The following is a 15,808-nucleotide window of genomic DNA, read 5'->3' as shown; positions in this document are numbered from 1 at the left end:
ACAGAAACAAACCTATGAGACTAAAGTCACAGGAACAGAGCTGGAGCGACCAGCATAATAACAATAATAATGGATCTTCCAAAAGGGAATGGATAACCCCAGGAACCACAGATCCTGTGTCAGCCATAGAACTCTTACCTGCCCTTTGTACTCCACTGGTTTCAGCCCTGCATAGATGGGCAGGAAGCTGCTGGCTAACAGGACCTAGTGGACAAAATAAAGACACAGCTCGTGAAATGAGACAGCAACACGCCCTACCATCTATTTCACACATCACCTACTAGCAGGTTGCAATCATTTAAACACAAAAGTCTACCATAAAAATGAAATACGGTCCATGTATTTCATGTGCACAGTGAAAGCGAAAGCGTTAGTAGCTCAGACATGCCCAACTCTTTGCAACCTCGTGGACTGGGGTCTTCCCAGGCTCCTCTGTCCAAGGGATGCTCCAGGCAAGAATACTGGAGTGGGTTGCCATTCCCTTCTCCAGGGGATCTTCCCACTCCATGGATTGAACCTGGGTCTCCCGTGTTGCAGGCAGAATTCTTTACCAAGTGAGCCACCAGGATGTACTTAAACAGAAGATACAATTTTTCATATAAGAAAAGACATTAAAGACATCGGCACAATTCATGGTCCTCTGACTATCGACTTCACCCGAGAAGCACTGGCACTTTAATGGTAGGTGGCTGAGTCATTGCATGATTAAAGTCCAGTTCCGTTCAGTTGCTCAGTCCTGTCCGACTCTTTGTGATCCCATGGACCACAGCACGCCAGGCCTCCCTGTCCATCACCAACTCCCAGAGTTTACTCAAACTCATGTCCATTGAGTCGGTGATGCCATCCAGCCATCTCATCCTCTGTTGTCCCCTTCTCCTCCCACCTTCAATCTTTCCCAGCATCAGGGTCTTTTCAATGAGTCATCTGATCGAATCAGGTGGCCAAAGTACTGGAGCTTCAGGTTCATCATCAGTCCTTCCAATGAATATTCAGGACTGATTTCCTTCAGGATGGACTGGTTGGATCTCCTTGCAGTCCAAAGGACTCTTAAGAGCCTTCTCCAACACCACGGTTCAAAAGCATCCATTCTTTGGTGTTCAGGTTTCTTTATAGTCCAACTCTCACATCCGTACGTGACCACTGGAAAAACCACAGCCTTGACTAGACGGACCTTTGTTGACTAGACGGATAAAAGTCCAGGTGTGTCTAAATTCCCACGTGTGTACAGGCTGCAGGTCAGTTATTGACGATGTTCTATCCCACATTGTGAGAATCATTTGGACGTTTCAATCTTCCAGAGGAACAAACCCCTCTGGTTGTCATGGCAGTGACTAGCTCGCAGCTGAGGGATGTTTGCATTTCTGTCACCAGGCCGTCACCGAGGGAAGAAAACATGTTACATGCCAGGGACATGCCCTGGATATGTAATGAGACAGCGGCTGCTAGGAGCACCAAGTATACTTTACCTTCCATTTAAAAACTCGAAAGAGACTGCCGTCGCAAATATCACCGTCTCCTCCCACAGAAAAAGCTGGGTTCTGGGGAGCTTTCCTGACATGCACAAGTCAATTGTGCAATGCAGTTTGCAAATCGCTGTGTTCTATCAGGAAAGATACAGCATTAGATTCTGAATACTTACGCTCCAATCCTTCAGTTGATAAGTCAAGACTCCATGGCTGTTTGCTGTGAAAGATTTCATCAAGCTTCTTTCCACAGCAGGAGTTATTCAGAGATGGATTATGGCCTTTAAAATGACTTGTGCAATATCCATTAGGGCTTCTCAGGTGGCACTAGCGGTCAAGAAGCTGCTTACCAAGGCAGAAGACATACGAGACGTGGATTCAATCCCTGGGTTGGGAAGATCCCCTGGAGGAGGAAATGGCAACCCGCTCCAGTATTCCTGCCTGGAGAATCCCATGGACGGAGGAGCCTGGCGGGCTACAGTCTATGAGGTTGCAAAGAGTCGGACACAACTCAGCGACTGAGCAGACACAGGATGCAATAAGAGTTACTTAGAAATCAGAAGGGCATTTCCCCCAAAGGAACAATGCTGTACCTGTGATTTGTGCGGCCAGCTCGCACAAGCTGATTCATTCTGAAGGGCAAATGATGAGAGGCCCAGTCACCAGCATAACGACCTGGTGGGAAGAGCCGACTCATCGGAAAAGACCCCGATGCTGGGGAAAGACTGCGGGCGGGAGGGGAAGGGGGCGACAGAGGGCGGGATGGTTGGATGGCATCACCGAGTCAAGCACTGATACACAGACACGACCCTGTCTAAAACAGAAAGCTAGTGGGAAGCTGCTGCATTAGCACAGGAAGCTCAGCTCGGCGCTCTTGTGATGACGTAGAGGGGCGGGATAGGGCGGGGGGAGGTTCAAGAGGGATGCCATGTGAGGGGAGGGATGGATGCATACATATGGCCGATGCATTTCATTGTAGAGCAGAGACCAACACACAGTGTAAAACAACTATACTCCAACGTAAAAACAAAATCCTATGATAAACCACAACAGAAAATATTAAAAAGAATGTGCATATATATGTGTGTATGTGTATAACTGAATCACTGCCGTACAACAGAAAATAACAACAACTGTAAATCAGCTATACTTCCAATAAAAACAAAAAAGAAAAAAAGAAGAAATTGGGGTGGGAGGTGGGAGGGAGGCTTAAGAGGGAGGCGACGTGTGTGTACCTAAGGCTGATGCACGTTGATTGGATGGCAGAGACCAACACAATATCGTAAAGCAGTGATCCTCCAGTGAAACATAGAGAAAAAAGAAGAACCGCGAGGTGTCGAGAGCAAAGCACGGACCCGAGGCATGAAAGAACCCTGCAGGAGAGGTCGCAGCCTTCTGAGGAGGGTCGGCGCCCACGAGCCCTCACTGAGGCATTCATGTCCAAAATCTCAGCTTCAGTGGGGACGTGACAAGATAGGGTGCCATGCCTGCCGCTACCCGCACCCTCCCCAGAGAGGTGCGAGCCGGGGTGGGCATCCTCTCTGGTGGTCTGCAGATGATCACAGCCATCAGCGGGGCCGACAGGACGGAAACCAAGCAAACTCGGGCCCAGCCTGGTCAGCCCCCCAGTCGCCCTGCCCTGGGCATCTCGGGTCTTTCAGAACAAAACTGGACACAGTTATGGTCACGGCCTTCACCCTAATTAATCAGTTGCCCACTCCCTTTAAAAAACGTAATTACAGGGGCTTCCCTGGTGGCTCAGTGGTAAAGAACGTGCCTGCCAATGCGCGAGACATGGGTTTGATCCCTGGGTGGGGAAGATCCCCTGGAGGAGGAAATGGCCACCCACCCCAGTATTCTTGCCTGGAGAATCCACATGGACAGGGGAGCCTGGCGGGCTATAGTCTGTGGGGTCGCAGAGAGTCGGACACGACTGAGTGACTTAACACTTTCTAGCCAGTGCTCTGGGACCACCCAGCGGGATAGGGTAGGGAGGGAAATGGGAGGGGAATTCAGGATTTGGTGGTGGTGGGGGAACACATGTATGCTTTTGGCTGATTCACATTCATGTATGCAAAAACCATCACGAGATTGTAATTATCCTCCATAGGCTCTCAAAGAGTCAGAAAAGACTGAGCAACTTCACTTTCAATTATCCTCCAATTAAAATTAATTAAAAAAAAAAAAGAAAGCTGTGAAAAAAAAAAAAAAGGTACAAAGGATGCAGTGCTGGGGGGAAAAAATTTATTACAGGACTTCCCTGGTGGTCCAGTGGTTAAGAATCCACCTGCCAATGCAGGGGACTCGTTTCCTACTGTCCATGGGGCCGTTAAGAGTCGGACATGACTTACGTGACTAAATCACTGCCACAGGGGCCGTTAAACAACCAAAGACACTCTATGACTGTAGTCATTTATTTCACTGTGTGTGCGGGCTCAATTGCTCAATTGTGTCCGACTCTTTGCGACCCCACGGACTGTAGCCGGTCAGGCTCCTCTGTCCGTGAGGTTCTCCAGGCAAGAATTCTGGAGTGGGTGGCCATTTCCTCCTCCAGGGGATCTTCCCGACCCAGGGATCGAACCTGCGTCTCCTGCCTTGGCAGACGGAAACTTCACCACTGTTCTGCCTGGGAAGCAAGCCCTTAACTTCGCTGTAACAGCTCATTTCACTATGCTATGCAGACATATAGCTTGCAAAAACAAAGAAAATTTAAAAAACAGCATTACCTTTAGAAGCTGAATTTTGTGGGTTCCCCCATCCCTCGTGTCAAGATTTACAGTGAAGTGCACAAGTTAATGCCCGAATCTCTTTTTGAGGTATTGAGAGATGAAAAAATGCTATGCAATTACTTTGTCACAGATAGGAACAGTTAGGAATCCTCTGAACTGGTTTGAAGAGTGCAGTGAACTGGAAAATACCCATCATTTTCCCCCAAAATCAATGTATTTGTTCTGTCACAGTTTATTCTGGCTGCTCATTTGTGTATCAAACTGTGGTTAGTAGCAAAATTGGCTTTCGACAGAGAGGAACTAAGCGGCTTCTCCTACTGACACCTTACTGCAAGCAAATAGGATTTTTCTAAGGAGGGAGATGGTTAATGAGATATGAAACACTAAGGTAAATATGCTCTTTTACTGCCTTAACCTCACCGGCGTCCCAGTGAAATGTTTCTTAATAAATCTCGATACGTCTAGGGCCGGGGGTGGGGGTGGGGGTCTCAAGTAGGGGTGTCTGAGCCCTCTGGGGATATTTAGCCACGTCTTGGGGATGCTTTTTGGTTGAGAGGACTGACACAGAAGGCAGAAACCTACTGTTCCTTCCCCATCACTTAGTCCAGCACTGTAAGAATTAACACCTGTGTTGGGACTTCCCTGGTGGTCCAGGGGCTGAGACTGTTGTGTTCTCAGAACAGGGAGCATCCATTCCTGGTCAGGGAACCAGATTTCACACACCGCAGCTTAGAGTTCACAGGCCTCAACTAAAGAGCTTGCATGTTGCAACGAAAAGCAAAGATCCCGTGTGCTACAAGTAAGACCTGATACAGCCAAAAGAAAAAGAAAAAAAAAAAAGGAAAGAATTCCATGTATGTTAAACCACTAATTTGGCTTTTGTTTCCCAGAGCTTTCCTGGTAGCTCAGTGGTAAAGAATCCAGTTGCGATGTAGGAGACTCGGGTTCGATCCCTGGGTCGGGAAGATCCCCTGGAGGAGGGCATGGCACTTCAGGATTCTTGCTGGGACATTTCCCACAGACAGAGGAGCCTGGCAGGCTACAGTCCTTGGGATCGCACACAGTCAAACATGATCGACTGGCTGACCACGCTCGCATGCATCGCAAGGACACCATGATAAGAATAAAAGTTATTGACTCCCTTGACAACTGTATAAACCGTGGCCAAGTGCATATTCCACGCACGTTAGGACTAGCTCCTCTCATTTTCATTGCACAGAAAAGAGGTGTTTAGAAAATGATGTAGCCTGGCCTCCTTGGAGAATAAATTCTCAACAAGTCTCATTTATGCCTAAAGTTGACTGTGGTGTTTAATGAGAATCTGGCTGTTTATCCAGAGCCTGCTGGCGTAGTTGAAATTCAAAGACAGGCTCAAATTTATCTTCCCCAGTCTTTCCAAGATAATGACCAATCTTAAATTCAGTCCTTATTTCACCTCCGCAAGGCTAAATGTGAGATGTTCCTAAAAAAAAACAATCACGCTCACTGTGTGCAGGGGAAATTGAGGGCATCGTAGTGATGGAGACGGGGTTCTTCTTCCCGAGAGGGACACCATTCTGCATGGACGCCCTCCTGGGTGTGTGTATATCAGAGAGCATCCGTGGATGTCGAGAGACCATCTCAGAGCATACCCCAGTGGGTTGCCTTTAAACACGGATTCCACGATTTGTACCAATTCAGACAGGTGCCAAAGCTCTATCCCTCTGCTGTTGTTGTTTAGTAGCTCAGTCGTGTTTGACTCTTTGCGACCCCATGGACAGTAGCCCACCAGGCTCCTCTGTCCGTGGGATTCTCCAGGCAAGAATACTGCAGTGGGTTGCCATTGGCTTCTCCAGGGGGATCTTCCGACTTAGGGATCAAACCCGCGTCTCCTGTGTCTCCTGTAATTGCCGGCGGATTCTTTTACCGGCTGAACCACCGGGGGATCCCCATCCCTCTGTGGCATGGTTAATTTCAAAATCGTTTCTGCTCAGCTGTGGGGGTGATACATGACTTTTAAAAAATTATTTTCTCTTATTGAGATACAGCTGATTTACTATGCTTTTTCTGTTGTTCTTTTGTTTTGAATATAATTGCTTTGCATGGTTGTGTCAGCGTCTGCTATACAACAGCCAGTGAATCAGTCACAGGTATACATACACGTCCTTCCTCTGGAGCCTCCCGCCCATCTCCCCACCCCACCCTTTTAGGTCATTGCAGAGCCCAGAGCTGAGTTTCCTGTGCAGGGAAACCATAAACAAGACGAAAAGACCACCCCCTGAATGGGAGAAGATATTTGCAAACTAAGTAACTGACAAACGAGGAATTTCCAAAACGTACAAGCAGCTCATACAGCTCAATAACACAAACAAACAAACAAAAAAAACCCAACCAAAAAATGGTTGGAAGACCTAAACAGACATTTCTCCAAAAAAAAAAAAAAAAGACATATGGATGGCCAACAAACACATGACTTGGTTTTAAAAAAAGGATTTACTTCTCTACGTATCCTATGCTGAAGGCTAATATTACAACGTGTTTGGATTTCCTGATTGCATGTTTCCTTTTGAAGAAAAATAGCTCACAGTAAAACCTGGAGCGTAAAAGGCATGGACTGAAGTGAATGCATTCAGACATTTGGGGGAATGCAACGCAAAGGAGCCCACAGATAAAGGAATTGCCAAGGACCCATGACGGCAGATCAAGCCAGTCAATCTTAAGGGAGATGAAGCCTGGATATTCCCCAGAAGGACCTTTGCTGAAGCTGAAGCTCCAGTGTTTCGGTTATCTGATGTGAACAGAAGACTCACTGGAAAAGTCCCTGATGCTGGGAAAGATTGATGGCAGAAGGAGAAGGGGGCATCAGAGGATGAGAGGCTTAAACGGCATCACGGATGCAATGGACATGAACTTGGGCAAAGTCCAGGAGTTGGTGAGGGACAGGGAGGCCTGGCGTGCTGCAGTCCATGGGGTCGCCAAGAGTTGGACACGACCGGGTGACTGGACAAGCAACCAAACCAAGGGCCCGTGACAAGTATTTGCCTCTGTGGCTGGGTCCCCCAGGGCTTCCCTAGTGGCTTGGGTGTTAAAGCATCCGCCTGTAATGCAGGAGACCCAGGTTTGATCCCTGGGTCAGGAAGATCCCCTGGAGGAGGGCGTGGCAACCCACTCCAGTATTCCTGCCTGCAGAGGCCCGTGGACAGAGGAGGCTGGCGGGGCTACAGTCCATGGCGTTGGGGGTCACAAAGAGTCGGACACGACTGGGCACTTGTGGGTCTCCTGGTAGAGTCTCCCCAGGGCTGGGGTCATGGGGTGGGATGGGGGTCAGCTGCACCCCCTGGCTCTGCAGGGCACTGCCTTTGTGGGAGCGCCTTCTCTGCTGTGCCCTGTGTTGGCGAGGGCCTGGTACTCTCAGACCTCTGATGGCAGGAGCCCCCAACGCTGTCTGAAAGGCCTTCTCCCACGCTCTGGGACCACAGGGCCTGACTTCAGTCTAGACGGCCGAACTCACCTGACCCCGTCATCGCAAGGTTACCTGGGCAGATGGCCACACCCTTCCCGTGGTATCCTAAATAGGCAGTCTCCTTCTTTCCAGGACGCCCAGGCTGAGAACGTTCCAAACCTTTAGGCCCTACTTCCGTTTTGCGGAACAATTCCATCTTGAAGTCTCTTCCCCCTTCTCGTCTCGCACTCTAAGTAGTCAAGAGAAACCAGGTTGCTCCTTCCACGCTGTGCTTGGAAACTGCCCCAAACATCCAACATGAGCACTAGCAAGTTGTAGCATCCACAAAACACGGGAGACGCACACACGAGTCTTCTTGGTCAGTTCATGACAACGATGACCTTTCCTCCACCGTTTGCCTAAGATTCCCTGGTTTCCAGGGACCCTGCTTGCGGTCCCAGTGGTGAAGAGTCTGCCTTGCAACGCCAGGGACGTGGGTTCAATCCTTGGTAGGGGAATTGGGATCCTGTTCACGAAGGCTAGGCGCTGCGACTTCTGAGAACACGTGCTCCGGACCAGACACAGCACAACCAGGGAGCCCGTGGACGGCAAAGAAACATCCCGCGTGATGCAACGCAAACTTCCCAAGGGCCGCAACTGAGGCCAGATGCGGTCAAATAAACTAATTAACAACAACAACAAAATGGCTCGCTTCCGTCTGCGACCTCATCTACATGGCCTGCACGCTCCAGGTTTCTCTAAGAAGACGGAGGCTCTCTCCGCTGTTTACGGTTTTCTTTCCGAGTGCTCACGGGAACCCGCTACGGCAGTGCAGGCTTTTGCTAGCCTGCGCCTCTAAACTCACTGAGGCTCTGCCTGGTTTCATTAGCTCAGTCCCAGAGCCACTTTTAGGTATTTGTTATAGCAGCTGCTTGCCTCTCAATGCCAGTCCCCTGTTCTAGTCCATTCAGGCTGCTGCAACAAAATCCCACAGACTGGGAGGCTTAGGAAACGACAGGAATTTCCCTCGCACAGTTCTAGAATCTCAGCAGAACAAGCCTCTGTGTCTACTGAGAACCCACTGCTACGTCCTCACCAGCTGCAAGCGGTGAGGGGAGCTCTCGGGGGTCTCCTTCATAAGTGCACTCATCCCATTTATGTCAGCTCCACCCTCAGGAACTCATCACTTCCCAAAGACCCTCCACCTCCAAACGCCATCGTACTGGGGGTTAAGACTTCGACACGGGAATTTGGGAGGGATACATTCAGGCCACGGCAGTGAGTTCCATCACCAGGGACACACGATGCTGAATACTATGGAAATCCAATCGCAGATAAGATGAGTCTTTGGACCACATATGTTTCAAAAGACGTTCTGAGGGGCGGCCCTGGCTGTCAAGTGGCTAACACTCTGCGCTCCCAATCCAGGGGGCCCAGGTGCGATCCCTGGTCAGGGAACTAGACACCACACGCTGCAACTAAAGATACCCGATGCCCCAGCTAAAACCCAACGCAGTCAAATATTTTTTTTAAAAAGAGATTCTTAGAAAAGACTAAACTATCATTGTAGCTCAGACGAAACAAGAATTTTTCCACTGTGCCAAAAACGAAGTTAATTTAAGTGTGAATCATCACACAAAAGCACATGGGTGAATGTGCACCAGGCCAATGGTGAGAGGTGTAAAACTCAGATGCCTAAAGCAGTAGTAATAATCCATTTCCCAAGGTTTTATAGACGTAGGTGAGCCACCCACGTGACATTAGTGGTAAAGAACTCACCTGCCGATGCAGGAGACATAAGAGACGCAGGTCCGACCCCTGGGTCAGGAAGATCCTCTGGAGGAGGAAATGGCAACCCACTCCAGCGTTCTTGCCTGGAGAAGCCCATGGAGGGAGGAGCCCGGCGGGATATAGTCCACGGGGTCGCAAAGAGTTGGACTCATCCGAAGCAACTTAGCGTGCACGTGAGCACTTTGCTCATGAACAAAGATAGGAGTAAAAGAATGTTTAGGAAAGGGTGAATTCTATCAAGTCAGCGAAATAAAATAAAAGCTGGGGCTTTAATTTCATGACAGACTCACACAGGAGTGCAGAGCAGTGATGAGTGTGGCTTCGGTTACTATGTCTTCATTATTTATTAAATATTAACTGGAATTAGGGCTTCCTTGGTGGCTTAGCTGGTGAAGAATCCACCTGTAATGTGGGAGACCTGGGTTTGATCCCTGGGTTGGGAAGATCCCCTGGAGAAGGGAATGGCTACCCACACTCCAGTATTCTGGCCTGGAGAATTCCATGGACTGTATAGTCCACGGGGTCGCAAAGAGTCAGACACAACTGAGTGACCTTCACTTTCACTTTTCGCTTTAGACTGAAAAAAAAAATAGGAAAGAACAGCTATCTCAGATAGCAGTTCCCACTGGCCTCTTTCATCAGAACACAGCATGTCACCACCCAGAGCGGGAGGGTTTATTTATTTTTTTTCCCGTCATGATGCTTTTTTCTTCTTCCCTCTTGTAGGTTTCACCAATCTTGCTCTTTGAACTACATACTCATGTGTATTCCAGGCATATATTTCATACATTATTATCACCACCATCTGCTGTCAAGGAACTAACCACCTTTTTTTTTTTTTTTCCCAGTTTCTGCAAAAGGTTAGAGCATTCTACTCAACATTTAAAATGCATCTCGTATAACCTAGGATACATGTTAATTATTCAATTATTCTCCTTACAAGGTATTATGCAGTTGTATCAACTGTTTCTCTTCCGTTCAATGAACTCAAGTAATTACGCTAGTTCTCTGAGTAGTTATTATCCAAAACAAAGCAAATCAGAAGAAAAAAAAAGTCCAGTTTACGTATGGCCACAGTTCGCTATCCTGGAGAAGGAAATGGCAACCCACTCGAGCATCTTGCCTTGGGAAGTCCCAGGGACAGAGGAGCCTGGCGGGGTATAGTCCGTGGGGTTGCAAAGAGTCGGACACGACTGAGCGACTAAACCACCACCATGGTTTGCTGCTTTAACAAGCAACCACAAAACGAGAGTCTGAAAACAAGACAAATATTTGGACGACCCTAGGGGATGGAGATTGGGATCCAAAATGGGCTGGATCCACCTGAGCGAAAGAATTAAGGTGATGGCAGGGCTCCTGGGGAGACTGGGTTTCCTGCTCATTTGGATCTTGGTAGAGGGCGCAGTTCCTGGGGCTGTAGGACTGTGGTCCCTCAGCGTCACTGGCTGGTCCAAGGGGTGCACACCCTCTGTGACCTCCTTATGCAAAGTCTCCTGCATCTCAGAATCTGCAAGCGTCTCTTATTTCTAAACCCACACAGGCTTAGCTGGGGTCCGCCCACGTATCCCAGCACCACCTAGACCCTCATGTTCATCCTGTCTACACAATCTCCTCTGCCAAGCGAGATGCCAGATTCACAGGTCCTAGGGAGTATAGTATGGACATTTTAGTGGGGAGGGGGTGATGTTAGTCACACTCCCACATGAAAGGAATTAAGAGGGTGATTTTATCTAGCAGCGGCGGAGCGGGAGCATGGCCACCAAGCAGAATGTTAGACACCTGGAGTGCTGTGGGGCCACTAAACTAGCTCCCTTATTTTGTCCAGATCATTGAACGTGAAGGATAACAGCTTCTTCATACTTTTAGTAGGTGCCACCTCAGTTCATTGATTTATTAGTTCATTTTCATTCATGGAACACACATTAATGGAGCTGGCACAGTGTGAGGTCTGGGGACTCAGGGGACAGAAGGCAGCAGTCCCTGACCCTCCGTGGAGCTTACACTCTAGTGAGGGCAGACAGACAAAAACCAGGTTAAACAGAGCAGTCACAAATGTATGCTGAACAGTGGTCAGTGATTCATGGTGCAAGGTACAGAAAATATCCAGACCACCTGACCTGCCTCTTGAGAAATTTGTATTCAGGTCAGGAAGCAACAGCTTGAACTGGACATGGAACAGCAGACTGGTTCCAAATAGGGAACGGAGTATGTCAAGGCTGCATATTGTCACCCTGCTTATTTAACTTATATGTGGAGTACATCATGCAAAATGCCGGGTTAGATGAACCACAAGCTGGAATCAAGACTGCCGGGAGAAATATCAATAACCTCAGATATGTAGATGACACCACCCTTACGGCAGAAAGTGAAGAACAACTAAAGAGCCTCTTGATGAAACTGAAAGAGGAGAGTGAAAAAGCTGGCTTAAAACTCAACATTCACAAAACTAACATCATGGGATCTGGTCCCCTCACTTCATGGCCAATAGATAGGGAAACAATGGAAAGAGTGAGAGACTTTATTTTTGGGCGGGGCTCCAAATTCACTGCAGATGGTGACTGTAGCCATGAAACTAAAAGATGTTTGCTCCTTGGAAGAAAAGCTATGACCAACCTAGACAGCATATTAAAAAGCAGAGACATTACTTTGCCAACAAAGGTCCATCTAGTCAGGGCTATGGTTTTTCCAGTAGTCATGTATGGATGTGAGAGTTGGACCATAAAGAGAGCTGAGTGCTGAAGAATGGATGCTTTTGAATTGTGTTGTTGGAGAAGACTCTTGAGAGTCCCTTGGACAGCAAGGAAATCCAATGAGACCATCCTAAAGGAGATCAGTCTTAAATATTCATTGGAAGGACTGATGTTGAAGCTGAAACTCCAATACTTTGGCCACCTGATGCAAAGAGCTGACTCATTTGAAAAGACCCTGATGCTGGGAAAGATTGAAGGCTGGAGGAGAAGGTGACGACAGAGGATGAGATGGTTGGATGGCATCACCCACGCGATGGACATGAGTTTGAGCAAGCTCCGGGAGTTGGTGATGGACAGGGAGGCCTGGCGTGCTGCAATCCAGGGGGTTGCAGAGAGTTGGACAGGACTGAGCGACTGAACCAAACTGAACTGATAGGAAATATCAGGGGTTCTGTAGATAGAGTAGCCAGGCACAGACTCAATGAAAAGGTAGAAACCATGGGCAGAATTCCTTTTTAGAAAAAAGAACATATATATAATATATATTTTGGTGGCCCCACTGCACAGCATGTGGGAATTAGTTCCCCACCCAGGGATGGAACCTGGGCCCCCTGCAGTAGAAGCTCGGAGTCCTAACCTCTGGACCACGAGGGAAGTCCCTCCCCTCCTGTTTTATGATGGGATGACAGTCCCTTGTTTACAATCTTGTCCCCTTACGCACAAGAAGAGGTGTTCTGACCCACTGCCAGCCTGATGTCTCTGGGTTGGGGTTGACGATTTGTGACAACTCAGGCATGGATTTACCAGCTTCCCCCTTTCTAGTCTTTAAACCTCCACAAGCTTAGCAATTACATTATAGAAAAATATTTTCTTAAGACAGATTGAGCATCAGTGTATGAGTGAGACAGGAGTGATTGGTACACAGAGGGAAAATATTCTAATCTCTTAAGTCGCAGAGTAACTTGTCAGCTCAACACTTCATTAGGTATTTCAAATCGTATCATTCAAACGTAAAATTTAAACAGGGAGATTCAATAGTTAAAAAAAAAACACAATGCATTTATCATTTAATTCACGTGGGACTTTTAGCTCTCACGCTCAATCCATCACCGGCTGCTATCTGCACACACATGTTCTCTATCACCAGAGGCTTGCTGTGTTTCCCACAGAAAGATAAAGTGTGAGTCCCTCAGTCGTGTCCGACTCTTTGTGACCCCATGGACTGCAGCCCACCAGGCTCCTCTGCCCGTGGGGATTCTCCACTCAAGAGTACTGGAGTGGGTAGCCATGCCCTTCTTAAGGGGATCAAACCCAGGTCTCCCGCATTGCAGGCAGATTCTTTACCATCTGTACCATGAGGGAAGCCCCACAATACCCACAGAAGGAAAAGAAAAATCGGCTGGCGTTTCTAAGAGCAGTGCATTCTTGCACATTAGTCACTCAGTCCTTCTGACTCTGCAACCCCATGGTTGTAGCCCGCTAGGCTCCTCTGTCCATGGGGTCCTCCAGGCTAGAATACTGGAGCGGGTTGCCATTTCCTTCTCCAGGGGGTCTTCCCGACCCAGAGATCGAACCCAGGTCTCCTGCATTGGCAGGCAGATTCTTTACCAAGTGAGCCTTCTGAGCTACTAGGGAAGCCCTACTGTGTCCCTACCAATTTAAAATGTCATGTATCCCCTTACCAATACATTGCTATTTGCAAGTCAGCTGAAATAGCTCCCAGAGATCATGAATTCTCAACCAGCTTCCACATGTGTGTGGACAGAAAGGCGTCAGCGCCGAACAGAAGAAACGAAAGGGAACATTCTAATGAAAAGGTTAAGAGACCCGGATTCCCACTGGCAATCGGTACACCCTGGGGCGTGTCACATACAATCTTTCCGCCCCTTTCTTCTGTTAAAGAAGCAACAGAAGAGGCGTAAATCACGCCTGTCCTGCCTGATTTACAGAAGGGCCGAACGTGGTAGTCCACGCACAAAGTCTCACGTGAACTGCGGAGCATTAACGTGCAACCACGTAAAGAACAGTTATTCGTACTCAAGCTCATCCACACAGTAAACGTGTCCACAGTGAACATCACGAGGAAACACACTGGGCTCGTCCACAGGCCTCTGGGAGCCGCCTGCTGTGCTGTGGCCTCAGGAACACTGAGATCCATCCATCGGGATCCACGCAAGACTGATGGAGCGCCCATTATCTGTGAGGCCTGAGAGGCAAAGCCGGATTTAGAGCAGGGGTTCCAACGTCCACGATCTAATGCCTGAGGACCTGAGGTGGAACTTATGCAATAATACAAATAAAGTGGGCAATAAATGTAACGTGCTTGAATCACCCCCAAAACATCCTCCCGCACTTTTCCCCAGTCCATGGGAAAACTGTCCTCAGTGATACAAATGAACTTACAGAACAGAAAGAGACTCTCAGACTCACAGAGAATAAACTTACGGCTGGGTAACGCGGTGGGGGTGAAGGATGTAGAGGACGGATAGTTGCGGAGTGTGGGATGGACATGGACACACTGCTGCATTGAACGTGGAGAACCCGCAAGGACCTGCTGTCCTGCATGGGGAACTCTGCTCAATGTCACGTGGCAGCCTGGATGGGAGGGGAGTTTGGGGGAGAATGTGCTTCATGCTTAGTCGCTTCAGTCATGTCCGACTCTTTGTGACCCCACGGACCGTAGCCCACCAGGCTCCTCTGTCCTTGGGGATTCCCCAGGCAAGAATGCTGGAGTGGGTTGCCAGGCCCTCCTCCAGGGGATCTTCCTAATCCAGGGATCGAACCCAGGTCTCCGGCACTGGGGGCGGATTCCTTACCAGCTGAGCCACAGGGATACATGTACATGTGTGGCTGGGTCCCTCTGCCGTCCACCTGCAACTATCCCAACATTGTTTATTAATTAGCTATACCCCAATACAAAATAAAAAGTCTTTTAAGGAAAAATAAAAAAAAAAGTGTTCCATGAAACCCATCTCTGGCACCCGAAACATTGGATACCGCCGATTTAAAGACCCCGCACGCTCACTGTGATCAGCACGCACACCGACGCTGGCTGGCTTCCTGCAACGAGGGACGCGGCCGCCTTTACCTGGATGAGGTCCTCCCTGGAGGGGAAGCGGGAGACCAGGCAGTTCCGCCTGGTCCTGGTGTTGGTGATGGAGACGTGCAGGCGGTCGTGGGCCAGCTCGTGCGCGTTGGCGGGGAGAATCGACTCCACTCCGCTCCTGGAGGAGAGAAAGGGAGCGGCCTGCAGGACTGCACCCCCTCGGGCCTGCGAGCCTCCTAGCGGCCCCCACCCGAATCCCACGGGAGAGAGCCCAGGCACAGTGACAGGGACGCCAGAAGCTTAGCAGCTGCAGAATCTCACACGTCCAAAGCCATAAAAAAAAATAAAATAAAATAAAAGCGGTGGAGCAACACCCCGCCCGTGTGTCGTGGACGGGACAAGACAGCCGAGACTGGCGGGAAGGGGAGGTCACCATTTATACGGGGCACTGGGTCAGGTGGGCTCCTTGGTGACAGCAGGGAGCGGCTCATAAGGTTGGAGGTTAACAACCATCGTGGAGGGCAGCCATCCCGCTTCAGGAAACTAGCAGGTGGAGCCCCTCTGGCCTAAAGATGAGGAGGATCACAGGGCAGAGACAGGCAAGGAGACGAGAGTGGCTGCCCGTGTAGCCAGGACTGGTCCGGCCGGGGGACGTACAGAGAGCAAGA

The 15,808-nt window shown here is 49.1% G+C and overlaps 1 protein-coding gene across 7 annotated transcripts in view; it reads right to left on the bottom strand.

Moving 5' to 3' along the window:
* Positions 1-15,808, bottom strand: part of PNPLA4 (patatin like phospholipase domain containing 4) — a 101,302-nt gene that overhangs the window by 77,964 nt on the left and 7,530 nt on the right. For 6 of the 7 annotated variants that reach the window (XM_043895529.1, XM_043895525.1, XM_043895523.1 and 3 more), the window contains exons 4-5: positions 15,183-15,318; positions 139-204 (exon numbers count right to left, since the gene is read on the bottom strand). In XM_043895529.1, the coding sequence (XP_043751464.1) occupies positions 139-204; positions 15,183-15,318 (202 nt within the window). The remainder of the gene's footprint in view (positions 1-138; positions 205-15,182; positions 15,319-15,808) is intronic. The other variant, XM_043895527.1, reaches the window with a different exon arrangement.

This window comes from Cervus elaphus, chromosome X (assembly GCF_910594005.1).
Source record: "Cervus elaphus chromosome X, mCerEla1.1, whole genome shotgun sequence".
Taxonomy (NCBI): Eukaryota; Metazoa; Chordata; class Mammalia; order Artiodactyla; family Cervidae; genus Cervus; species Cervus elaphus.
The sequence above is the reverse complement of the archived record's forward strand: the minus strand, read 5'-3'. Positions and strand labels throughout refer to the sequence as shown.